The sequence below is a fragment of the Rattus rattus genome, chromosome 1 (genome assembly GCF_011064425.1).
Source record: "Rattus rattus isolate New Zealand chromosome 1, Rrattus_CSIRO_v1, whole genome shotgun sequence".
NCBI classification, from domain to species: domain Eukaryota; kingdom Metazoa; phylum Chordata; class Mammalia; order Rodentia; family Muridae; genus Rattus; species Rattus rattus.
Window position 1 is genome coordinate 36,841,410 of NC_046154.1, and position 24,189 is coordinate 36,865,598.

The 24,189-nt window shown below is 53.7% G+C and overlaps 1 protein-coding gene across 1 annotated transcript in view; it reads right to left on the reverse strand.

Moving 5' to 3' along the window:
* Nucleotides 1–9,401: 9,401 nt before the first annotated feature.
* Nucleotides 9,402–24,189, reverse strand: part of Hivep3 (HIVEP zinc finger 3) — a 315,153-nt gene continuing 300,365 nt past the window's right edge. Inside the window, 4 exon segments of the mRNA XM_032899121.1 lie at nt 9,402–10,426; nt 11,417–12,330; nt 15,625–15,711; nt 20,829–21,004. Of these exon segments, the coding sequence (XP_032755012.1) occupies nt 9,659–10,426; nt 11,417–12,330; nt 15,625–15,711; nt 20,829–21,004 (1,945 nt within the window). The 3' untranslated portion in view covers nt 9,402–9,658.

Genomic DNA, 24,189 nt, shown 5'->3' on the forward strand with positions numbered 1-24,189 from the left:
GGTGTATGTGTATATATATCTCTGTATGTGTGCACATGTGTATTCACATGTATGCATGTATATGTGTGTATATGTCTCTGTATGTGTGCACATATGGATGCACATGTGTGCATGGTGTATGTGTGTATATGTCTCTGTATGTGTGCACATGTGTATGCACATGTATGCATGTATATGTGTGTATATGTCTCTGTATGTGTGCACATGTGTATGCACATGTATGCATGGTGTATGTGTGTATATGTCTCTGTATGTGTGCACATATGTGCACACATGCACGTGAAGGCCAGAGGCTGACATCACATCTTCCTCTATCACTGTTCACTTTTTTGAGATAAGGTCTTAGAGTCCATCATCCCAGCTAGACAGCCCCAGAGGTCCTTCTGTCTTCCCAGCACTGGAATTACAAACATACTGTGCCATGCCTGGATATTTGCATGGATGCCGAGGTCCCACACTCTGGTGCACATGTTTATGAGGCAGGAGCTTTACCAGCAGAACCATCTCAAGCCCTCTTCCCACACAACACGTAAGCACCAAGTTAAAGGCACCAGCAATGGATTGGAGGGAGGGATCTGCTGAGAGGGGACTGTCAGTTTTACCGGCTTACACCTGGCTAACCTCAGAGTCACAGCGGTGACAGTGGATGCACACAGGTCCCCAAGGGGAAGGATATGTATGTATTATGGAAGCATGTCTCACAACATGTAGGCACTTGTGGGAATCCCTGATTCTGAGAGGAACTTGTAGTTTTAGGATGAATGAAATTCTGGGCACAGACTTTCAAAGGTCCATTCCAAAAGCAGAGGGGACCAAGCAGTAGTGAGGCCAAAGGGATGATTCAGCCCGAACCAAGCCTTGGACCGTATCACCCTGACTTCATTCAAGATTAAGGGGTGTCTCTGTGACCAATTAAACTTCTCCCCTGACTCCGGCATCTGCTCTGATGGTGCCGAATCCCTGACCTTGGAGAGACCTAGGTCTGGTGCACGTGCACTGAAGCTCTGCGGGCTCCCAAGCTGGATTAGGTAGAATCGGAGGACGTGCCGGGCTGGCAGACTCAAGGGTGGGGTGGGTGCTGGCACACTGGAGCTGCCCTGTGCCTGATCAGGACTGGGCTGCAACCAGGCCTTGTATGGCTCTGCCAGAGTAGTTCAGCAGCGGCACCCATTGGCTGAGCCGGCACTCCCAGCCAGGGCTGCCTGGGCCCCAAACCACGGGTAACCAGAGCTGCTGGGAGCTGGTGGATTAGCATGCCCGCCCGCCTGCCCGTCTGCCCGCCTGCCTGCCATCAGGGCTGCTCTCTTCCTTTCCTAAAAAGGCAGAGCTGGACAGAGAGCACTTGGTACTGGGGTAGGGTGGGGTGGTACATGCGGATCTGTGGAGAATATGGGAATCCTAGCCTTGGCCTCAGGCCAAGCTCTTCCCGGCTCTGGACCTCCATTCTGTCATCAGGAAGAGGGCACCCGTATCTTTTTAGGTGGATGAGGTAGTGATAGGAGTCCGGGATATTTAATCTGGGGTACCCCAGCCCGAAGAGAGATCCCAGGGCTACAGAGGCCCAGGCTCTCTACGGGCAGCTGATCAAACATGGAGATCATGTATCAGAGCCCGGGCTCCCTATCACGGAAACGATAAGTGGCATAAACGTTCTTCTCCCAAGGACTCAGAACATCACCCATGCTGAGCTCTGCATAACGGAGGCCCAGGCTGCGGCATCTTCAGGCTCTTACGCCGTGGACTACCATCCTCCCGAGGCTATCCTGCCTACAACGGCCTGTTCCCTAAAGACGGTAGGCCTGAGCCCAGAACGGGTATAGTCTTAGGAGTGACAGTAAGACCTCCCAGTCCTGTGGACTTCACCCACCTCTGGATGGAGACCCAGCAGAGTTTGGCTAAGGTGTCAGCCATTGCTTTCCAGGGATGCTGGAACAGATGTGACAACCTTACCACTTGTGAGAGTATGATCTTAGGGGCTGTCTTCACCTGTAAGAAATACACACTCTGCCCCATTTACTTCTCAAAGGGGTCCGGCTCTTGACCCATGCAAAGACCTGGAAGCTAGCAGCATGGCAGTGTCTGTCTGGCTTGGCACTAAGTGAGTGACAGGAAGGGGATGGCAGCAACTGATGTGAAATTCACCGAGGCTCCTAGAGAGAGCTGCAATTGGACTCCAAACAGAGGTAGGCATGCAGCTCGGCACCCAGCACTATCCCAGAGCCAGAGAGGGGCTGCAGGATAAGGGGAGGAACTTGGGTTCCTTGAAATGCTACACTGGGGCCAGCCATAGCAAGAGGCTCTCACTATGTAGCCCAGGCTGGCTTCTGACGTAAGATCTTCCTGCCTAGGCCTCATGCAGGTTGGGATTACAGGCATGCATCATTCTACTTGGGTGAGTGTAGTCTCACTGTCACCACCTTTGGCTGTTGTCTAAGGACGGCGCCGGAGCTCACCATGCTGGACAGCTGTTTGCACTACAACTGAGTTGCAAACAGCTTTTTTGGACACAGAGCCTGTTGCATCCTCTTCCTGCTGCCTTGGATGAGTGTCCCCTACTCTTTCTGCTCCCCCTTTCTGTCCTTCCCTTAGGTTAACCCCCCTGGTTTCATTAGCTATTCTGTATCCTTGCACACCATGGTTTCAGCATGGGATACGCTCTTTGCTTCTCATGCTTTCCCCGGGGTCACCCCCGCCTCAGCTTCCTGTAAAAGTGCACCCCCTCTGAGGGTGACACCACTGTCCCTGTCTCCTCCCCATCCTATTATGGACTTCTGCTCCTTTGGCTCTGAGAAGTCCTAACCTTGTATGACCCAGAGGCTGTTTCCCAGCACCCCTGTTGCCCTCCCGAAGACTGGCTGTGTGGCTGGTTCTTACCGGTAACGAGACTGGTAGGGATGTGTTTGAGTTACTTCTGTGTCCATGTGAAGGAATATCTGTCATCAGCCAAGGGCAGAAAGGTTTGCTTTGGCTCCCAGTGTCTGGGCTCAGTCCACTGTGGCAGGAAAGGCATAGTTGGACGGTATGCGTCACACCATGGACCGGACGGCAGTATAGAAGGGGAATTGCCAGTCTTCACTCAGCTTCCTCTTTCCCCACCTTTATTCTGTCTGGGCCATGGAATGGTGCGCATGTGTAGAGCGGGTCCTCGCTCGGTGACTGTTCTTTGGAAACATCTCATAGCCACGCCTTGCATGTACCACACCAATCCCCAGGTGATTCTAAATTAGGGCAAGTTGATAACGAAGACTGACTATGACAGGACATTTGTCGCCAACGACAACACCGACTTTTTCCTCTGTTTCTGAAAATCATGGGAGCACAGGAATGGAGCTGCCATCAGTCTGGGTCTGCCAAGTCTCTGGGGTGAGCAGACTCCTCTGCTGATGTCCACTGGATGTCCACTGAGGGAAGGAAGAGGTGTTTGCTGTCTTCAAGCCACAGATGTCGGGCGTGCTTGTTCAAGCAGCACCGAGAAGCCTGTCCTGACTGGTACACCCTGGCTCCCACACCTGATCTCCACCCTCAGCCCTGCCATCGTTACAGAAGATTCTCACCTGCTGCCTGCACCACCACCCCCTGATGCTCACATCCTGGCCTCTGTCTCTGCAGCATCTGCAGTCCACAGGCTCCATTCTCTGAGATCCCATCCGGAGACAGAAGCTAAAGGCCGATCACAGCCCACCTTTTCTGCATTCTAACCACTATTGTGTGACCTTGGCTTTTGTCTGGTTAGTTTTTTTGTTTGTTTTTGTTTTTTTTTTAGCTCTACACAAGCTACTCACGTGGGCAGAGGGACTTACAATTAAGCTTACATTAGCTTGCCCTGCAGGCAAGGCCTCTAGGCACTGATTTGGGAGGGCCTCACCCACTGCGGTGGTGTGGGCCTTGGGCAGGGGGATAAGCAAGCTGGCTGAGCCAGCTGTGGGGAAACAGGGCAATAAGCAGCACCCTTGTAGGGTCTCTCTTTAGTTCTTGCCTCAGGGGTCCTGCCCTGACTTCCCTTCATGGGAACTATAACCTATAATAAACCCTTTCCTCCCCAGGCTGCCTCCCGCCATGGTGCTGTTTGTCACAGCACTAGAGGGCAAACTAACATATCCTCCCTCCCTCCCACCACCCACCAGACTGACTCCATCCTCAACTGATGGCCCATAGCTTCACCTCCTCTGTTCCCCACTCACTGTGACTCTCAGGTCTCTCTGGCTTCCTCAGCCGCTTCCTCAGGCAATTCTACTCAGTTGCCTGAGAAAATCCCTCACAGAACACTCGGTGGCCGTCACTAAGACATGCTGACTTCTCCTTTTTTGGACTCCCAAGCCTCCTTCCCTGACCCAGGCCTCTCTTACTCCACCAGCCACGATGTTCAACATTTGCTCCCTGCCATCACAGACCGTTCCCACAGCTCTTCTGCTGCTGCCCAGCCACACGTGTGTCCAGGCCTAGGACAAAGTGACCTTTTCTGTCTTCGCCTCCAAGGTTCTTCAGTACCCACCCACCCCCATCCCCTGCAGCCATTGTGTCTGCAAAGGGCCACCACGTGCCAGGGATGGTGCTGGTAAATCTTTTCTGTAAGTTGGCATTGATCCTCTTTGCCCAAACAAACCCACCCTTTTAGGTCCCTAACTTCTGGTTAGCTCCCACTTGGCTCACTGGCCCGTCCCAAGGGCCATCCTTTTGGTCACTATCCTGCTTTCCGTTCCTTGCTGTTACTGGGTCTTTTCTAGGAGAGCTTTCGCGATACTCCAGTGCCTTGTAGCCTAGAGCCTTTGCTCTCTGCCACTGCTAAGGTGAGCCTCTGGCAAAGAAAGCTCAGACAGACGCTCTCTGGAGGTGGGCCCTCTCTCTTGCTCATCACCGAGTCCGACGGCACTGCATTGAGTTCAGAAGATGGGAAGCCACAGTTCTGCCATCCTGGCTATCCCGGTATCTGTGAACAAACTGCCGAGGACCTACTGTGTTCCAGGTATCTGTGGCACCCTGCATGCGCCATCTTTTAAAATCTTCATAGTGACCCCCGGAGCTGGAGCACCACCTCTTATTTTACAGATGAGCAAACAGGCACAGAGAGGTTAGACAACCTTCCCAAGCTCACACAGGCAGTCGGTGGCTGTGTCAGGATCTGGATTAGGTTCAACAGTGGTTCTTAATGAAGGTCATATGTCATAATTCCTGAATTTCTGAGCTCCCTTGTTTAGAAAAAGGTCTTAGCAGCTGTAATTAAGGGTCTCAAGATGAGAGCATCCTGGATTAAGGTAGGGCCTTAGGTCCAGTGGCGTGTTGAGAAGGGGGCATAGAAGTGTGGAGGAGTCAAGAGACTGGGTGTGTCTAATAGCCAGGAACACCACGACATATCAGTACCCACCAGAAGCCGAGGACATCTCCTCAGAGTAGAAGGACCAGCTCAGCAACACCCAGACCTCAGATATCTCCCAAATACTGACCAGACTTAGCTTCAAAGACCAATGAGAGTGGGCATGTTCAATCCATTCCTGTTGCTGTGGTAACCGTAGGGATGAAGACAGGCTGCTCTCCCATGGTAATGTACTGAGGCTTTTATTGACAAGCCTGGATGTGAGGGAGAGGGGGTCCCAGACTATGTGACTTGCATGTGCTGATCGCCGTGCAGTGAAATGAAAGCTTAGGGCATCTGGAGTTCTTAATCCCAATATTCTGTAGTCCTCAGGAAAAGCCATGGCGAGGCAGGCCCAGTGGTTAGGAGCATTTGCTGCTCTTCCAGAGGACCTGGGTTCAATTCCCAGCACCCACATTGGGCAACTCACAAACGCCTTTAACTCCAGCTTCAGGGGATCTGTGGGCCTCCCCTACTTTCAACACACACACACACACACACACACACACACACACACACACACACACACACACACACACTCTCACACAGACACACGCATAAAACCAAATTTAAAATTGAGGAAGAAAAGCCATGAGCCAGGCCAACAGGGCTCTGTTGGGAATTTTCAAATTTATTCCAACGTGCTATTTTTTTTTTAAAAAATATCTTCAGGCTGAACACTCAGCCCAAGCTGTAATAAAGGTAATTGTCATACTTGTAAAAACGTCTCATTCACAGTACAGATGGGATTTACAACAAGGGTCACACACACCAATACTGAGCGATTCTTTCCTTTTGTATAACAGACTCTGTGCTTTAGACCTGTGTAGATTTTTTTTTGTTTAAGTTTTTTTTTGTTTTGTTTTTCTTTTGCACTGATGAATACCATACCGACAACTGCAAGATACAAGTGTAGAAACTGGAGTTTAAATAAAACCACAGGCAAAACTACCCCTTTCCAGTGCGGATGCTGTACATATCTACAGTACGAGGTTTGGAATGTATTGCCATTTAAGAACGTGGAAACTCTCTACAGACAATTTCACGTACAGAACGCGTACAACTTTTCAAAGGAAAAAAAAAACCCCAAAAACACGGAGGCAGAAATTTATCTTACAGAGTGTAAGTATCTTACATTTGCCTGCAGGGTTCCCTTTCTTCTTGATCACCACATTCAGGAAAGTGATCCGTAGAGCCCAAGCGGTTTTCAAATGCCAAGCAGACAGGAACCACAACACAGAAGCGAATTTGGCGGCACTGACTCTGGGAACTTTCTCAGAAGACACGGCAGAGAGGACCTGTCTCCCAGGACGTTACCTGGAGGAGTCAGCTGGAGCAAGGACTAGGAGGAGACTTCAGCTCAGACATATTCCCTCTTCCTGGGCCAGGTGGGGGTGGGCAACACCCAGAGGGAATGGGGAGTCATTTCTCTTAAGAGGTTTCCCTGCTGAGGCAGGCAGAGACTTTGTGTCTGGAAAAATAGGTAGCTACCCCTGTCAGAAGCCCTGGAAGGTCTTGGTGGCTGGGACCAGAGTATCAGCTATGATGGGAGTGGAAAAAGCGGGCCTGCCCCTGGTGTGGTAGGGGTTTAATACACACAATGATGTGAGGTTACCCAGGGAGGGCCATCTAGGGCTCAGGCCTCAGGGATGAGTGGCTGGGAACTACCACCCTCAGAGGACTGATTTGACTGGACCTCCCCAACTGTTAGAGGTAAGGAGGAGCAAAGACAGTCTGTGGCAAGGCCATCTTGTTCTGGTGTGTGTCAGCAGACCCCACATAAATGTCTGAACTAGACTGTCATCAACAGTAGTGTCACAGGCAGACTGCAAAGTCAGAAGTGGCCGGTTGTGGGTGAGGAGCCCCGAGCACACTCCTGGAGTGAGAGTTTCTCTAGGTAGAGAAGGTGTTTGCAGGCTGGGGTCCTGTGCTTGGGGTGGGGGTGGGAGAGAGCTTAGGAGTTTAAGAGCTGTGCCTGAAGTGACATCCACTGCCAATTCTCTGGACATGTGTGTGGTACCAACCCTGGCTAGACTCTGTGTATTCTAGCCCTGTCACCTAAAGGCAAGTCTACAATTCCTACCCTTTGTTACATCCCGTTTCCCTGAGTCAGGGGTGCCCAGTAACTGTGGGGGTTATTCTGTCGTCACATTTGTCTGTCACTAGGCTGCTGAAGGGGACATGAGCAGGGGAATGGAGGAAGGGAACAGAGAGAGAGAGAGAGAGAGAGAGAGAGAGAGAGAGAGAGAGAGAGACAGAGAGAGAGAGAGAGACAGAGACAGAGAGAGAGAGAGAGAGAGAGAGAGAGACAGAGAGAGAGAGAGACAGAGAGAGAAGACACAGAGACACAGAGACAGAGAGACACAGAGAGATTTGGGAGTAGAGTGGAGAGGCATCCCAAGGTCAGGATTTAGCCTTCCTTCTATGGCCAGAAGCTCTTGCCTGGAAAGCCATCAAGTTCAGTTTGAGACGATGTTTTTTTTTTTTTTGTCGAACTCAGCCTTTAGCATCAGTGGGGCCTGTGGGGTAGGGCTGAGAGGCAGAAGGGAGAGAAGCTGTGGCCTCCAGCTTGGGCTTCTACCCTCTTCCTTCCAGTGCCCCTGCCCTGTTCCTGACAGCTTCTCCCAGGTGGGCAGGAGACTCGCAGCAAGGCAGGCATCTGGAGGCCCCCAGTCTGCTACCCATGCCACCGTGCAGCCGAGCATACAGCAGGGAAGGCCCCAGTCCTCCTAATGCTGTCTCAGGGAAGGCCCCAGTCCTCCTAATGCTATGTCTTAAGCGTTGAGTCAGACAAAGGAGAAACCAGGAGACTGCGCTGGGCACTGGGCCTGTGGCTGATCTGCCCATCCAGCAAGGCCCAGGCATGACAGGAACTAGGGGTGGCCTAGTACAGGGAGCCCAGAGCCCTGCAGCTCAGCTCCCCATGAGCCTTCAGCCACACAAACAGCCTGATGCCCAGGGACAGGCCCTTGCTTTGTACAGCGTGACAACAGTATCCAGCATGGCCAGAACAGGCTTCGTGATTTGGGAACAAGGCTATAGGAGGGGCCTCCTCACAATGGTCCTTTCCCCCCCCTCTCTCTCTTCCTTGGAGAAGGTAAAGAAACATTTCCGGAAGGTCTTAGAAATGGTAGCCATAGAGCCTGTACCTCAGAGAGCTTGCTTTTTTTTTTTTTTTAAATCATGCAACAGGTCAAGTTCCAAATTTCAACTTGGGATTTAAATTTTTGGTCATATTTCATTTTTTTTAAGCAGAGTTTTTTTTGTTTGTTTGTTTTGTTGTGTTTTTTTTTCCTTGGGAACTGGGGAAAATTTCAAAGGGTTTGGGACAATTTACCAATCCTCTAAGTTAAGAGCAGAGGATCTGAGGAGGCCGGAGAAAGTACCAAGCACCATCTTTGGGTTCTCTGTGTGTATACACGCACACACGTCAATCCTGCCAGGAAGGAAGTGTGATGTGCCGTCTCAGGGCCAGAGGGGAAGCAGAATCCAAACGCCAGGCTCAGAACAGGTCCAGACTAGGACCATCCCTAGTCCTGCCTGGCCCCTCCATCCTGTGGGTATTTCTGAACATAAAGGAGCAGCCTGTGACCAGGCCCAGGAGGCAGAGACCTACAGTGTGTAGGAGAAAGGAGACAGATGGGCAAGCCCTGGGCGGAGGTGGAGTAAGGAAGGGAGAAGGTGAGAGCTTGGGTCACACTACATAGGATAAAAGATAACGTTCTTAGCCGGGTAGCGTGGGCAGTAGCGGGTTGGTTCCTGCCTGTATTTGTGTCCTGCTTTGGGGTTCTGGTTCCTCTGATGGCAGAGCGGGGTGGCTATGAGCTGTATGTGTTATGAGTGGGGATCTTGGGAATCTGTCTGTAGGAGTGCTTGCCTTTGAATTTAATTATATTTTTCTCCCCCTTTCTTCTTCTCTCTCAGTGCAATAGACCCTCTCTCTCAGGGACCTTGAGGTGGGGACGGCTGCCAGTACGGCTTGTGGTGGTGGAGGTGGAGAGTCCCTCCTCCAGCCTTGTCCCCAGGGCACAAACTACTCACAGCCTAGAGCTCCTCGTGGATGTGTTTGTTTCGTTTCGTTTATGGATGTGTGTGATTTTTTTTTCAAGCAACAAAATGTCTAGAAAAAGGCACAGGTAACTGCATATGTGGAAAAATAGAACAGACGGGGCTGAGCAGAAGCTGCATGGACAGATGGACAGATGGACAGATGGGAGAGGATGCCCGCGGGAGCAGTATGACTCCAGGCAGTTGGCAGGAAGTGTCTGCTGCCGAACACTGAGGCCAGCGCTGAAGTACTGCAGAGGCTTAGATGCTTGGGGGGCCGCTATCCTTGGGCAGGAATAGAGGTGTCCTGAGCTCCCCTCTACCTAAGAGCTCAGGGGAGTCTGGGCGGGTCCTGGGTTCTCCAGAGAGGTTCCTGCTCCGGGGTGGAAAGCAAGTGGAGGTCTCTGCCAGGCAGTCCATGGAGCTGCTGCGGTCCAGTGGCGGGAAGCTTGAGGCCTTTAGGTTGGCCAGTGCGTGTGGTGATTCCAGGAGGCCCCTCCAGGATGGTGCCACCGGGTGCCCTTGGGGCAGCTGTGGGGGGCAGGGGCTGTGTGTGCCCATGGGTTCTGCAGGGGCTTCAGCCCTGTGAGGTTCCCAGGCAGGAGGTCTTCCTGGGCCTCGGCTGGTCCTTTCCTCCTCCAGCTCTGAAGAGAGTGTAAACTTGGAGACCTTGGCCACAGGGGACACTGATGCTGAAGGGCTCTCCGTGGGACTCCAGCGGCTGCGCTCCTGGGCCTCTCGGGCCCCAGTTAGGTCACTGCCACCCCCTGAGAAGCCACTGACCCAGGCTGCACAGGGTCCTGACAGCAGGGTGGGGTGGGCTCCTGGTCGGGCCTGTACCATTTGGATCCCACCGATGGGAATGAGGGGGTAGGGGGCGCGGTTCAGGTGCTGGGAATGCAGAGGCAGGTGGCTGAAGAGGTTCTCCTCACTTCGGCTAGGGAGGTGGCCGTGGAAGTCATGAGGGGCAGAGGATGGTCGGGAAGAGAGAGGAGCAGGACCAGCTGATGGACTTCGGGATTCAGTCTTCTGGAGGAGTCAGAAAAACAAAACAGGAGAAGACAAGGGTTACATGCTGGGCACCTGCAGGACTTAGGGCTAGAGTTATAGAGGGCAGGGAGGCCTGAGGTCAGAGTAAGGCTGGTGAGTATGGCCAGAATCAGGAGTCCTAATGCTGTGCTCAGGGACCTTCCTACTGGGCAACTTAGAGGGACATGCTGGCCCATATCTGTAGGAGGTGGCTCCTGGGAATGGGGATCTGTGGTTGCTCTGGTTTACCTTGGCTCTTCTGCCCCACCCCTTCTTAAAATGGTCTTGGCCTAACTTCACCCTTGCATATGAATTCCCACCCAAGGATCTCCACCTTCCACTACAGGAAGTTCAATGTGGCAAGAAAGATACTTTAGTCAGTGTTCCTCCAGGAGAGATGCTGTGGGGTCCTGACAACACAATGCAAGCCATGTTCGCAGGGACACGGCCAGCCTTGGGCAGTGGCAGCCACAGAGGCACTGTGGTAGCGGTACAGACACTGCAAGGCACCAGGACGGGGACAGTGTAGATGATGAAACGATATTGCGGGGGGTGGTGGTGGTGGTCAGCACTAGCGGTGGTGTGGTAGGGCACGGTGGTGACTGAGGCAAGGTTGCTTCAACCACTGCACTCATGGTTCCACAGGGATGGTGTGGACTGTGATGTTCATGAAGGAGATGGGGACTGCTGGTTTTGGTAAAGCTGTCTGTCACCTGCTCCAAGGACACACGTAGACAGGGAAGGGATGGCTGAAGGACTACACAAGTGTTTACATCCACATCCTCACGTACCCTGCCTGCTAGGGCTAGAACCTGGAGCCCGCGAACACCAGAGTCATGTTCGGGGCTTCTGAGGGTGCCTCCAAGTGCAATAAACTGGCTGGTAGAGTGGGGACCCAGGAAATGCTCGCTACAAGACCAGGAATGCCGGCCAGGACGTGAGGTGCAGACGGACGGTGTGGATGGGCAGCTCCTGACCCCCAGGACTCACCCATGCAGAGGCGCACATTTCCGGGCTTCTGCTGAGAAGTGTGTGAGGTAGAGGCACGGGCTGGAGGAGAGCCCGTGGAACCGGCCCCAAGCCCAGGCCATACGTGTCCACTGAGGGGCTGCAGGGCCCAGCTAGGGCCCACGTCCCGGGCAGCACTGTGTGCGGCGGCGATGACTCGGCCCGACCCAGGGACCGTCTCCTGGTGGGTGAACATCTGGGGGTGCCTGTGACTGTGGCACTCTCAAGTCCAGCGGGCACCTCTCTTCCTATGGGGTAGGGAGTCAGACAGGACAACTCTGGTCTCGGAGACCCACAAAGGTGAGGACTTAGGTCCCTTCCTGGGCCCGTCTGGGGACCAGGTGTGCTCGTGACTGAGGCCTGAGCTCGGGCCGGTGAGCATCGCTGGGGAGATGAGTCGGTTTTGGTGAGTGAATGTTTGCGAGTGAGTGAGGGGCGGCTGCCTGCTTCTTTGCTTGGGGACCACGGCCTCCTAGGGGATGTGGCCTTGGCACTCAGGGCTGAGCTCGTGCCTTTCTCCACTGGGGCCAGTCCCAGCCGGGGAAGGCCTTGGGTACCCTGGCTGGGTGTGGAACAGCTGCTGGCTGTCAGACGCGTGGCTTCTGAGGTGGAGCTGCCTTGCGGGGCCGCGTCTGAAGTGGCATCTGGAGGCTGAGGGCCCCGAATCGGGGAGGAGTCCTCCTGTAGTGTGGCTGACAGGCAGAGTGGAGCTGCCTCTGAGGATGGCCTGGACAGCTCATCCTGGCTCTCCTCCTCTTCCTCCTCCTCCTCCTCCTCTTCATCGTCATCCAGGTCTGAGTCTGAGTCAGAGTCCTCCAGGTCTGAAAACTGGTGCTCCTCCACAGCTTCGGAGCCCTCGCGCCCCTCTGAGTCCTGGAGCAGGTCGTCACTGGTTCCTGAGGGAGGACACAGGGCACTCCAGATTACAGCTGCTCCGGGTTAAGCCCGGTCCCACTGCCTGCCAAGTAGGCATAATGCCACATGGCAGACAACCAAGTGACATAGCAGACAGAATACTCTGTAAATAATAGTGCAGAATGACCTCACGCCTCGGTGTACAAGTTCAGCTCTGAGGGCTTTAGGTACGTGAATTCGTGTAGCCCTCAAAGAAACCTGGGATCAGTGGGAAAGTGGTGGCTCTATTCTTACCATCATGTTGTGGATAAGGAAACCAAGGTAAGGGGCATTAAGTAACCTGCCCAAGTAAGGCAGAAGCAGGCCTGGGACCTCACGGGGGCAAACAAGACCATCTGCTTCCTGGTTTGTCGGTGTGGGCTCCACTGTCAGCCAGTTGTAGTGCTGGCCTCAGTCTCTCCTTTTGTTAAGCAGATGTCTCACTGCAGGCCTGGTGCACAGCAAGGGCCCAGAGAATTACAGCCACTATGACCTCATGACTGATGGCATCTATTACTCTGGGATAGGGCATGCCGGCTGGCCCAGCAGACAGTCATAGTCCGTTAAAATGCAAACCAGATGCCAACATGACCAGGCTGGCCCTCACAGAAGCTTTCGGCAGATGGCAGAGTTTAGCCTCTGTGAGGACCTGGGTTAGGCTGGTCTCAGTCTTTAGGGAAGGCCTCACCCCTACCATCCCTGCCCTGTGGAGCACTGAGAGTGTCAGCCTCCAGGTCTGCATCTTATGGGGTAGAGGTTTCCCTCAGCTGGGTTGAGGCTGTACCATTACCAGCAAATAGCACGAGGCATCACTGAAACGGACAGCCTTCTGCACTCTGGGGATTACCTGGAGAGTTTGTGCTGTTGGTCCATCACTAGACTGCTGTGACATGACCAGTTCGTGCTGGTTCCAGGTGGTTTAATGTGTCCACTAGCCCTATAGCTAACCCAGATACCAATATTCTATTTTCTCCTGGTCAGGAAAGGTAGGCCCAGAATACTGGGGTACCGGCTTTGGCTCTCCACCATGCCCAAGAAGGCCCAAAACAGTGATGCTAATGCCTCAGCAGCCAGGTGCCAAAGTGGATAATGTGAACATTCATTAGGACAGACAGCAAACTGTGGGTAGAGAATGAGCTGTCAGGCAGGGGGAGGGTCATGAGGCCAAGGGCAGGGTTTTAGGCAGATGGGGGCAAAAGACAAGGCCCTGAGGGCAGTGGGTGATGGGAATGGGAGAAGACAGAACAGACGGGATGGGGGGAGGGGCAAGGCCTGGCATCAGCTCAAGGACTTATTTTGTTGACCTAGGACGTTGGCAGGAGCCCTGATTGCAGGCCTCAGCTCTGCCCTCCCGTACACACGCATAGGGAAGGCCACAGCACACCCTACAGTCATCCAGCTGTCTCCTGGCCCGCCCAGTCAGAACTAAGGCTCGCAGTCCTCATGCTATTACACTGTAGTTCAAAATGAATTATGCTTTGATGAGCAGATGTAGCTCCAAGTCCCCACCCCACCATCTTCTTGCTGGGTGCTGATGGCTGTTTATGTCCTTTTGTGTTTGCTACTGGCTTCTCCATCTGCTTCTCCTCTCCCATAGGCAGGTGGCCCGGGCAGCACTGTTAGCATTTGCAGATGAAGGCTGAAGCAGGGTCCTCCCCAGTCAGGGACACCCAGCAGGACGGCCCCAAAGCCCTTCTTTACTGAGGAGAAAATGAAGGCTCCCTGTATGAGCTCCCAGTGCAGGGATGGTGGAAGCCCTCTCCAGACCACACTACGTCAGGCACTCCACATCCGGTTCCAGCAGGTATCTAAAGGATTCCCTTGCCTGCTCAGCACCTCCTCTTACTGATATTTCTCACCAGGCGTTTCAGCCATTATTGCCAAGAAAGCATTGGATAGAACGTTCTGGGTGCAGTTTCTAAGACTGGCCACATGGTGGCGGTGGCTGACAATCTACTCCCACTGGAGCTGCAGGTCTCCTGGCTGGGTGCTTTTCAGGGCAGTTCCTGCTACCAACAGTACAGTTTAGGATACACCAGTTCCTAATGTCTGCCCTGGGTCTGCCTTGGTGCAGGAAGTAACAACTCCATCTTTCCGGTCTCTTAGGTTACAAGCCATCCCTGGTCCCTTTCTCCTCCCCTCCTCTGCCCTCTATGATGTACAGGATACTTAGGGCTCAGCCTCCGAATGCATCTGGAGTCAGACCCCTTCTTACCTGAGCCATGCTCACGTGTCTGGCCTGGATCACACAGGCGGAGGACGTGTGCATCACCCCTGTGACACTCAAGGATAGAGGACAGATGACAGCCAAGTTGGCCGCCTGCCTTTCATGGCCCTTCCTGGTCCCAGCTCTGGGCTTTACTTTTCCTTGATTTGAAATGGGGCAATAAAAGTGCCTACCACATGTGCAAGGACCTCGACAGGGCACCACCCATAGTGGCCTGGCGAGCATTTTGGCAACATGGGGACCTCACATTACTGTTTGTGAAGGCAGTGCTTTGAGTTCTAAACATTGGTTTATTCAATGTTAAAGGAACCTGGATCTGATTCTTGTTAAATTACTTTAGACAGAAAATAAAAGCCACAACTTTCTCCTTCCTCCTCTCCCTTTACCTCTTCTCATCTTGTCATACTAAGCCCTGATCCTGACTTCAGGGAATCTGCAGCTAAGGTCTGTCACTTCTGGAGGACCTGCCCATCCATCTGCCAGAGCCCCTCTGGCTTCCTGCCTGGCCTCCCTCCTTACCCGTGTCCCCGCCCTGTCTGCTATCAGCCTGCCTCTAGCTTGCCGCTGATGCTGGAGGACCATAGCCAGGTTGCAGTGATGTGTCAGGGCTGGGAAGGGAGGGGCAGTGGGATCTAGCTTTGCCTTTCTCAGTGACATGTGTTAGGCTCCTAGCAGAAGAGGCTTCTAGCTAAGTGCCTGAAGATCCAGGTACCGCGGGGACAACGCAGGGCACGTGGTTAGAATGTGCCTGACCCACACTGGGTGCTCCGTGTCGCCTGTAGTTACCCGTGGGCTCATGTTCAGCGGGCACGGCCTGAGCTCCCATCAGTGCTGGCACTGGAGCACTAGGTTATACGGAACTGCACAGCAACGGGCTGTGTGGCCCTGGGAGCACGTGCCACTTCCCGGTTGTTCAGCAAACTAGACGGGAGGGCATGAAATGGAGGGAGGGAGAGGAGAGGGAACAGTGGTAGAAATGAGGGTGGCTGGGAAGGGGGTTGGGCCAGGGGTAAAGGGGGGAGAAGGGAAGTGGAGAGGGAATCGGGGAGAGCGGAGGTTGACCCCGTACCTTCTTCGGCTTCCAGCTCCTCCAGCACCCCCGTCTCTTGGCACTTTTTGCTGTGGGCTTTCGACTTCATGTGCTTAGTCAGATTCCCTGGAAAGAAACGAGAACAGACTCATGGCCTGGTGTCAGGGAGAGAGCAGAGAGGGCCGGGATGCATGAAGGCAGCAGACGCTGCCAGGGCACAGCTCTGTAGACAAAGTGCCAAGGGCTGGGCAGGCCAAGGCATCCTGTGCCCCCGTGTCCAGCCAGACTATGCCACCATAACTGCTATGGAAGGTAAAATACAGGAGCGGGGTGGGGAGGGCATGCGGCTGGGAGAGGACAGGGTACAACGGGAACCAGAGATGCTGGTTAAAACACAGAGACATTAAAAGACCACGCAAGTGCATTTTTTTTTTTTTCTGTTTCTGTCTTACGATTGGGCCCGGGAGCTTGTGGCACACTCAGAAAACATGATGTGGATTCTTAAATGCTGGAAACGACGCGGGATTCTCATGACTAACATAGTGGCTGGGGACTGAGAAGTCCTTCTGACTGGGTATACTACTAGGTCACCTAAGGCAAACCTTAGGGACTAGGCAGAGAAGCCAGGACATGGTTTCTTGCAGGAGCAGTGAGGTATGTAGGCAAGGGACATGAGCCCCACAGCCTCTGGGATCCAGGCTGGGACTGTCTTAGCAAAATCCTCTGTCTAGGGCCAGGGCACAGTGCAGACAGAGCTTGGACAGGTTGTCCAAGGCTCTGTGAAGCTCTGAGGTGCTGCCCCGAGTTGTAGGCCTAGCCCCACAGGCCGAGGAGCTGGAGCGATAGCTCCTGGGGCCAGGCTTACAACAGCAGCAATGGTGTCAGGTTCCCCATGGCACACATATGTGACAGACAGGCTTCAGGATGATGAGCTTTGTGGACAGCAGGACAGCCAAGCTCCCTGTCCCATCCCCAGAGAACACAGACAGACGCCACATGAAGTTCCTTGGGGCTGTGCTCTGCGGACTGTTGTGTTTCCACGTGGCTGATCATATAACGTATTGGAGGCTCCCGAGTCAGGTGCACTGTCTCACGAGCCTTAAATTGCCAAGTTCGAATGGACAGATGGAAGGGGGTAGAATAGAAAGTCTGGATGAAATCTCTGGAAATGAGTGCACAGAGGGACTAGGGGAAGGAAGAATGTATAACTGAACGGAGGAAGGTAGAGAGAAAGAGTAGGAGCATGATGACGGATGGATGGGACACTGGAGGAGAAGCCGACGGCTGGCAGATGGAGGAGACGAGAACCACAGAGAGGAGGAATGGGTGTGGTTGGCCTGTCAACAGATGGGATGGACGGCTGCATGAACTGAGAAATGGACGCCCACATGTGGCTGTGTACAGGAGGCCAGACCAGAGGGTAAAAGAAGAATGGGCGGGCAGAGGGGAATGGGGGACAAGAAAACCTGTGCAGAGGGACATGGACGGGGACACTGTTAGATGAGTGGACAGGAGAGGGGACTAACGGGAAGAGAGATGGACAGAGAGGTAACATAGCCTAACCGAGCGTCATCGCCGCTTAGAAACACCAGGTTTGCTGAGGCTGCCGGGGAAGTGAGATTCCCGAGGTTGGGCAAATGTAGTGGCTGAGACTAGAGAGGAGCGAACACTTCCCACTCATCATCCGACTCTATCCTGCCCAGCTTGGCCTTCCTCCTGCATCTGGACGGGGAGCTCGAGTCAGTCCCATGCCCTTCACGTTCATTGGCTGAGTGGAGCAGGCAGGAGGTAAGACAAGAGAGCTGTGGACCAGAGATCCCAACTGTCCTGAGGGTCCAGGCCTTGGGTCCCTTCTCTGAGCACCCTCGGTCACAGAGGACGTGAATGCTGCCATATACATTATACCTGGAGACTTTAGTTTACTGTTCAGCCATGCTAGACACAGAGCAGAATAGTCTCCCAAGAAATGCATCCCAGAAGCAAAGTGGTGGGTGACACTTCACAGACCATGTCATTCAACCCACCAGGCTCAGTCCCTCTGTTTCTGACCTAACTCTGGGCTCAGGTGCTGATGACATCATTGGGCAAGATTCTTGGCTGTCCTGGGTGCTGACAGGGCTCCTGTAAACCAGTGCAGTGAAGCAATTGGCCCAGAACCAGTGTTGGCTAGTGTCAAGCTCTGGCTAGATTCAGGTCTTGGGACCCTCTGACGAGGCTGGTCTTGCAGTGGCCTTTTGTAGGGAGATGACCTGGTGGAAGGGGCGCTGGGTTGGGCCTGGGCTCTGTGTTGCTAACTATGTTCTCTTGAGCAAGCTTTTCAACGTTCCTTACTCTGTGGGGTCCCAGTTTCTGTTTCTTTAAATACCCACCTCGTGGGGACACTGGGAAGATCGTAAGGCAAAAAGCAGTGGGAGTGAACTATGACCGGCCCAGAGTATCACCCCTCTCCCCCAGGACAATCTTTTATTTAATATTGTGCCTGGGATGCAACCCAGGGCCTTCTGAACGGTAGGCAATCACTCTACTGGCAAGCTATGTCTCTGGCTCTGACTCTGACTCTGCCAGGTATTGTATTAGATGGGGAGGGGGCTGGTGATCACAGGATGTTCTCAACCTTGAGGAAGAACCTCGGCAGCTCTCTGAAGAGGCAAAAGGGAACCCAACCCTCAGAGGCCTGTCCTGCCCCATCAACATCCTGTAGAAACTATAGGGAGGAGGCTTGGCCAGTCAAGGTCTTCTCAGTTAACCTATTCTCCATGGACAACCCGGCCTGGCATCTGGAAGTAGAGGACGGGTGGGTGGCTGGAAGACCGAGTTGTCTGGGAGGGAAGCTGGTTCTTGCAAGTATCAGACCCTGTCACCTGGGCTGAACAAGGGCCTGTCCACAGCTACCATTTCTGTTCCCTAGGTGACCATGTAAGGGCTTGTCTATGGCTCAGCCACCGCTAGAAAGAATCTGAAAAGAGGAGAGGGACCTTTCTAGGGTTAACCTCCTACCTCCTCCTGCCCCATGCACTGAGACCCTCCTCAAAGAGTTCCCAGAGGCCAAACTGCCACCTCAGTGTGTGACAGACACAAAGACAAGACACAAACAGGCAGACAGACAGACAAGAAGAGTCCCCTGGCACAGGCATTGCCAGCTGGTGCAGACAAGGAATTGAGGTCTGCCAGGCCCAGTCTCAGTACTCATACATCCTGGCTGGAGCCACAACTCAAGGGCAGGGCCTGGCAAGGAGGCAAACAGATCCTGAGAGGAGAGAAAGTCCTCATATTATCATAGCTGATGGACAACAGGGCTTCAGAGATGTGGCTCCAAGGAGGGCTGGGTGCTCTGGCCTCCTGCCCTCCTCCCTTCACGTCTAAGGGGGAATCTCTTCCTTTTCTCACCTTTTCTCACCTCTGTCCACTCTGTGAGAGCATGAAGTGTGAGATTCCAAGTTTCAGGCTTGCTTTTCCTGTGCTTGGCTCAGAGGCCCAGGGAGGAACTCAGCTTGCTCCCAGTCATTGGCCAAGAGCAAAACCCAGTCTCCTGGATGTACTCTCAGGACCCTCTGGATCTCTGGAGTGGTTCAGAGACAGAGAGACCCAGGGAAAAGTTCCCAGAGGATAAACTGTCACCTCAAACAGACCTTCCAGAGTGAGTGAGGCCAAGGTGCTAAGTGGGAGTTCCTCAGGGAACTGGGGCCAGGTGCGTGTGCACCGTGGGTAGCCCAGAAGGGAGGCTTCCTCAGGGCTCTTCTTGCTGAGGGCAGGACAATGCAATCCCTCAGCAAACCTAGAAGAGCACTGCGGCCATCCAGAGGTTGCCTTAGCCAGCGGAGGGTGGAAGATGAGGCCGCTGCATCCTTGGGACAGAGGTTGGGTATTTGTGATCTCTTCTGGCCCAATCAAAAAGTTCTCCACTTGCTTCCTTGTTTAAGTTGTCAGCCAGTGGTTCTAATCTCTCTTCCACAAAAGCCCAGAAGAGGAGAGACTGGAGATGGGGGTGTGGGGCAGAGGACCCACACATGCTAAACTGGGCTGCTTTGGGTCAGGTGCCTTCTCAGCACCCATTGAGACACTGTTTCCGAGATGCTGAGGAAGAGGGCCAGGAAAAGGAAGTGGAAGGGTGGGCGTCTCCATCCAGTTCCAGATCATGGTGGGAAGCTGTGTGCTCAGCTCGAAGATGATGGAGAGAAGACAGAGGTGAGCAGGGTCTGCTAATAGGTAAGAAAGGAGCAGTGGAGCATGCTGGGAAAGGGGCCACTGGGCCTGGGAATATGACAGGCAACTCCTGACCCAGGGTGGCAAGAGCAGAAAGCAACAGGAGCCTAGAGGGCTCAGCTCACTCCTGTCCTCAGCTGTAGCCCTGCCCCTTGTGAGTCAGAAGAAAGGGCAAGAGGAAATCCAAAGTCTGCCTTGAGCTCTGTCTCTGGAGCCCCCTGTGGCTCCTCCTCTACCTAACTCTGAAGAGAAGACAGAATCCTCATCTCCAAACACAGGCATCTACAAAGTGTGAGAGGCAACCAACTGGGGTGCTCAACCTTGCAAGGCCCACCGTCTTTCTCTGCAAGCAAGCCACAGGACCTCCCAGCAAGGGAAGAGCCCCATTCAAGAACCCTGTCCGCCCCACCCAGGGCCTCGAGACTATAGTGGGCCCAGGCCACCATTGCCCATCACTGCTCTCTGAGATGCACGCTCTCAACAGTCAGTCCTACCTCTCACAAATGACTGCCAGACCCTGCCCTGACTCTGATGTGGAGGATGGCTGGAAGCTGAAGTGACAGGCTCTCAGGATCGGGGTGGGGGTGGGGTGGGAGTAGCAGGACCCTATGCTGAATGCTGCGGAGAAGAGGGGTGGATCAGAGAATGCTGGCTGTGGTGAGGAGGAATAGAGAAAAGTGAACATGCGAGAGGGTCGTGTGGCTCCAAGTGGAATGGATCCTCTAGTGCAAGAGTGAGTGTGACGAGTGTGCATGGCAGAGGTCATCAGATCCATGGAAGGCATGCAGAGGAAAGGGCGATGATGTCTACAGAGAACACAAGTGTGGGCGTAGAGGCTGTGGAATGTGGGTGGGAGCTTGTGTGACGGTGGCAGCTGTGAGCATCACTGACCAGTTGTGCTCTGCCATCGGGACCAAGTGGGTGGGAGTCCAGGATGTAGGGGTACTCGGCCCCTCGGGCAGAGGGAGGGCTCTGTGCTGGGGCTCCCCCGGGGGGATCCCTGCCGTGGGTGGGGTGGTGCCCAGCTGACTGCCTCTTACCTTTGGTTTTAAAAGCAAAGTGACAGTGCCTGCACACATAGGGTCGGACGTCAGTGTGGGTGCGGATGTGTTTCTTCAGCATGCTGGGTTTCTTGCAGCGAATTCCACACTCCTCACAGACATACTTCCCTCGGCCGCGGCCTCGCACATATATATACTCCTCGTTTGATTTGTACCTGTGAGCAACAGGTGTCATGTAAAGGAAAAAAAAGGGGGAGGAGGCAGGCAGAGTCCTACCTCGGAGGACTAGCTGTATCCAGCCAGGTGTGGACACTGCGGAGGACGGTGTGCTGCCGGCACTACAGAGCTGAAAGGGACTCAGTCGCCCTGAGGAGCCACCACAGACCCCTGCAGCCCAGTGTCAGATGGGATGGTTCTTCCCTTTCCCCACAGCCAGAGCCAACTATTCACGACAGGAAAGGAAAGGACACTAAAACAGCAAATTCCCTTCTGGCTCTGGCTGGCTTCGCACAGCCTGCTGCTGTCATGGCTCTGCCACAGAGAACAGCCATTGGAGGCCACCAGAGCCACCAAGAGAGATTCATAAAGTAATAGCTACTGCCACCCGTCGAGCCGTTCACCTGAAGTAAGTCACCGTTGCCTCACAAGGAAGAGCTAAACAGGTTCAGAGAGGGTGAGACACTCACCGAAGAGCACCTAGTCAGAAAGGGCTGGCCCAGAGCCTGCACCTCACCACGCCACGCTGTCGTCTTGGGGTGCACTGTGCGAAGGTTGTCTCTGTGCCCCCTGAGGTGAGTACTGGCTGGGTTTGGGTATTGTTGTTCCTATGAATCATCACCTGCCTCAGAATTTTGCAAAGACCCTTCCTCCCTCGCCTGCTGATTGGCTTCATAAAGATCTACCAGTAGCTGGGCAAGGAAGGGAAGGGCAGAACTTTCAGCTGAGAAAGGGTCTCTGAGATGAAATCAGTACTGGGGGATTTGCCAGTGGGACACGGAGGTGGTCGGTAGTGCACAGGGGCTGAGGGAGAGGTAAAGGAGGGTGGGGTGGGCTAGGATCATAGGATTAAATTAGATGAACTAGCTGTGAGGTAGCCCAAGCTAAAGGCCTAAGCTATGACAAAAATAACTAAGTCTCTGTGTCATTATTTAATGGCTGGTGGGTCCAGAAAGTCTTGATGTAGTCATCTCCCCCAGGAGTCAGCAAAGGAGAAGGTGACTGATCAGGAAGCCACAGGTGTCTGAGGGAGGAACAGGGGCCATCGTTGCTCTGCTGGTATAGACGGAACCAGAGTCACTGAGCTCTCTGCCTTATCCCACATGGGAGGCCTGAGGAACAGCAGGAGAAACCGTTCTAGAAGAGCCAGGAGGTAGCCTTCTACCTCAGAAGTCATGGACCACGACAAGACAGAAGGGGACACGTCTCCCCATGCCCTCGGCAAGAACTGCTCGTCACCAGCTCTCACTGGTGGGGGCAGGTGGGTGGATGGCAGAGAGATGACAGCACCTAGGACTTGAGACTGCTCAGGCTGAGAGACGTGACCAGAATGGGCTCAGAAGAGGGACTCTCAGATAGGGAGCTGCATGTAGCAGTGGGAGGTTAATCTCACACCTCATGCCCACATACCCACAAGCACACACTCCTCACACACCCATGCCTATACATTCACACCTCCTGCGAGCAATCACATATCCCTCATGCCCTCAGTCATACACCCCAAACACCCATAGTCACCCTGACATCTGCAACCCCACACTCCAAACACCCATAGTCACCTTCACCCCATTACAGCCAGTCACACACATCTCACCATCAGGCACAATTCACACCCTCACACCAATAATCATACACCCCAAACACCCATAGCCACCCTCACATCCACTCAGTCATATACCCCTTACCCTCAGTCACACCCTCTCACCAACAGTCATACACTGCCCACCCTGTGAGACTCATAGTCTCATACCTACAGTCACACACTCAAGTACACACACACACACACACACACACACACTCTCACACTCCCACCCTACAATTACACTCCATCCACATCTGTTTGTCTGTCTATCCATCCATCCATCCATCCATCCATCCATCCATCCATCCATCCATCCATCTAATTTATATTTTGTGTTACAAAGAAAGAACTGTAGGCCTTGTGGGGCAGCAAAGGGGCACTCCCAGAGTGCCCTATGTACAAACACAGGGGGTGGCATTCCAAGTGACAGAAGTTCACTTTCATTCTCATGTGTTCCTTGTGCCCCTGGAGTGCAGTCTTCGAGGGAAGCAAGTTGAGACTGGCACTCTTTCCCAGGGGTGAGGATGGCATTGTGCTGTAGGCGTTCTGTCACCCACCATAAACCTCCAATTGGTGACAGAGGTTCTTTTCAGTGGGTCCATGAGACCCACTCCCTAACCACTCTGCTGTGTCACACCGCTGCTCCCCACACAGCCCCACAGCCATTCTGGCCTCCGCTTACAGTGCTCATGGCAACCTGGAAGTGGTTCTAAGTCAGCTCATCTCGACCACTCTCTGACCTCCTCACTCTTCCTCCTTGTCGCATTAAGGACAGGGCTTTTCCATAGAGGGTTTCATCCTATGCTACCTGGTATTGTACTTTGGAAGCGGGGCGCCATCTACCGGCCAGTACGCGGCTAGGCAGGGAAGGGAGGGTGGTAGGCAGAGGGGAGGATTCTCAGCAAGGGCAAGGGAAGAAGTGTGTTAACCGTGTGGGAAGTTGGTAAGAAGAAAGGAGACCATGCAGGTCACGCAAGCTGCATGGCCGATCACTGGGCAGTTTAAAGAGCCCAGACCTTCTTGAAGTTGCGTTGCAGATAAACTCTCAACAAGAGGCAACTGTACACTTGCTGTGGGAATGGTTTAGACTGGGGAAGTCCTAGGGCAGGAGGTACTGCAGGAGTAAACTGCAGTTCTTGGCAGCTGTCTGTATAGAGGAGGGGTCAGGACGAGGGGGAAGCAGACCATTCACAGGCTGGGAGTGAGACAATGAGGGCCCTCATTTAACAACTGTGTGTAAGACCTAGTTAAGAAGTATATGCAGCGACATCTAGCGGGAACCTATGGGTGCAGAATTTTGTAGATTTGTGAAGAGTAGGGTGGCTGAGTGAGAGAATGGAAGGCTACTCAGGGATGCTGTGGCAAGTAGAGACCTGGGAGGCGCGGGGGGAGAGGTGTGCAGAAAAAAAATGCCTATTTCACCTGCCTCACAGGCAGCAAGGCCACAGCAATAAGGACCAAGGGCAGGGCCGAGCTGTGGAAGCCCAGGAGAGAAGGCTTAGAAAGGGGCAGGGCAGCAGGGCTGAAGGTCATGGAGGGCCTGAAGCATGGTCACTGAAGGCTCAGGGGTTTTAAAGAGACCACTCTGGTTGAACACAGGGT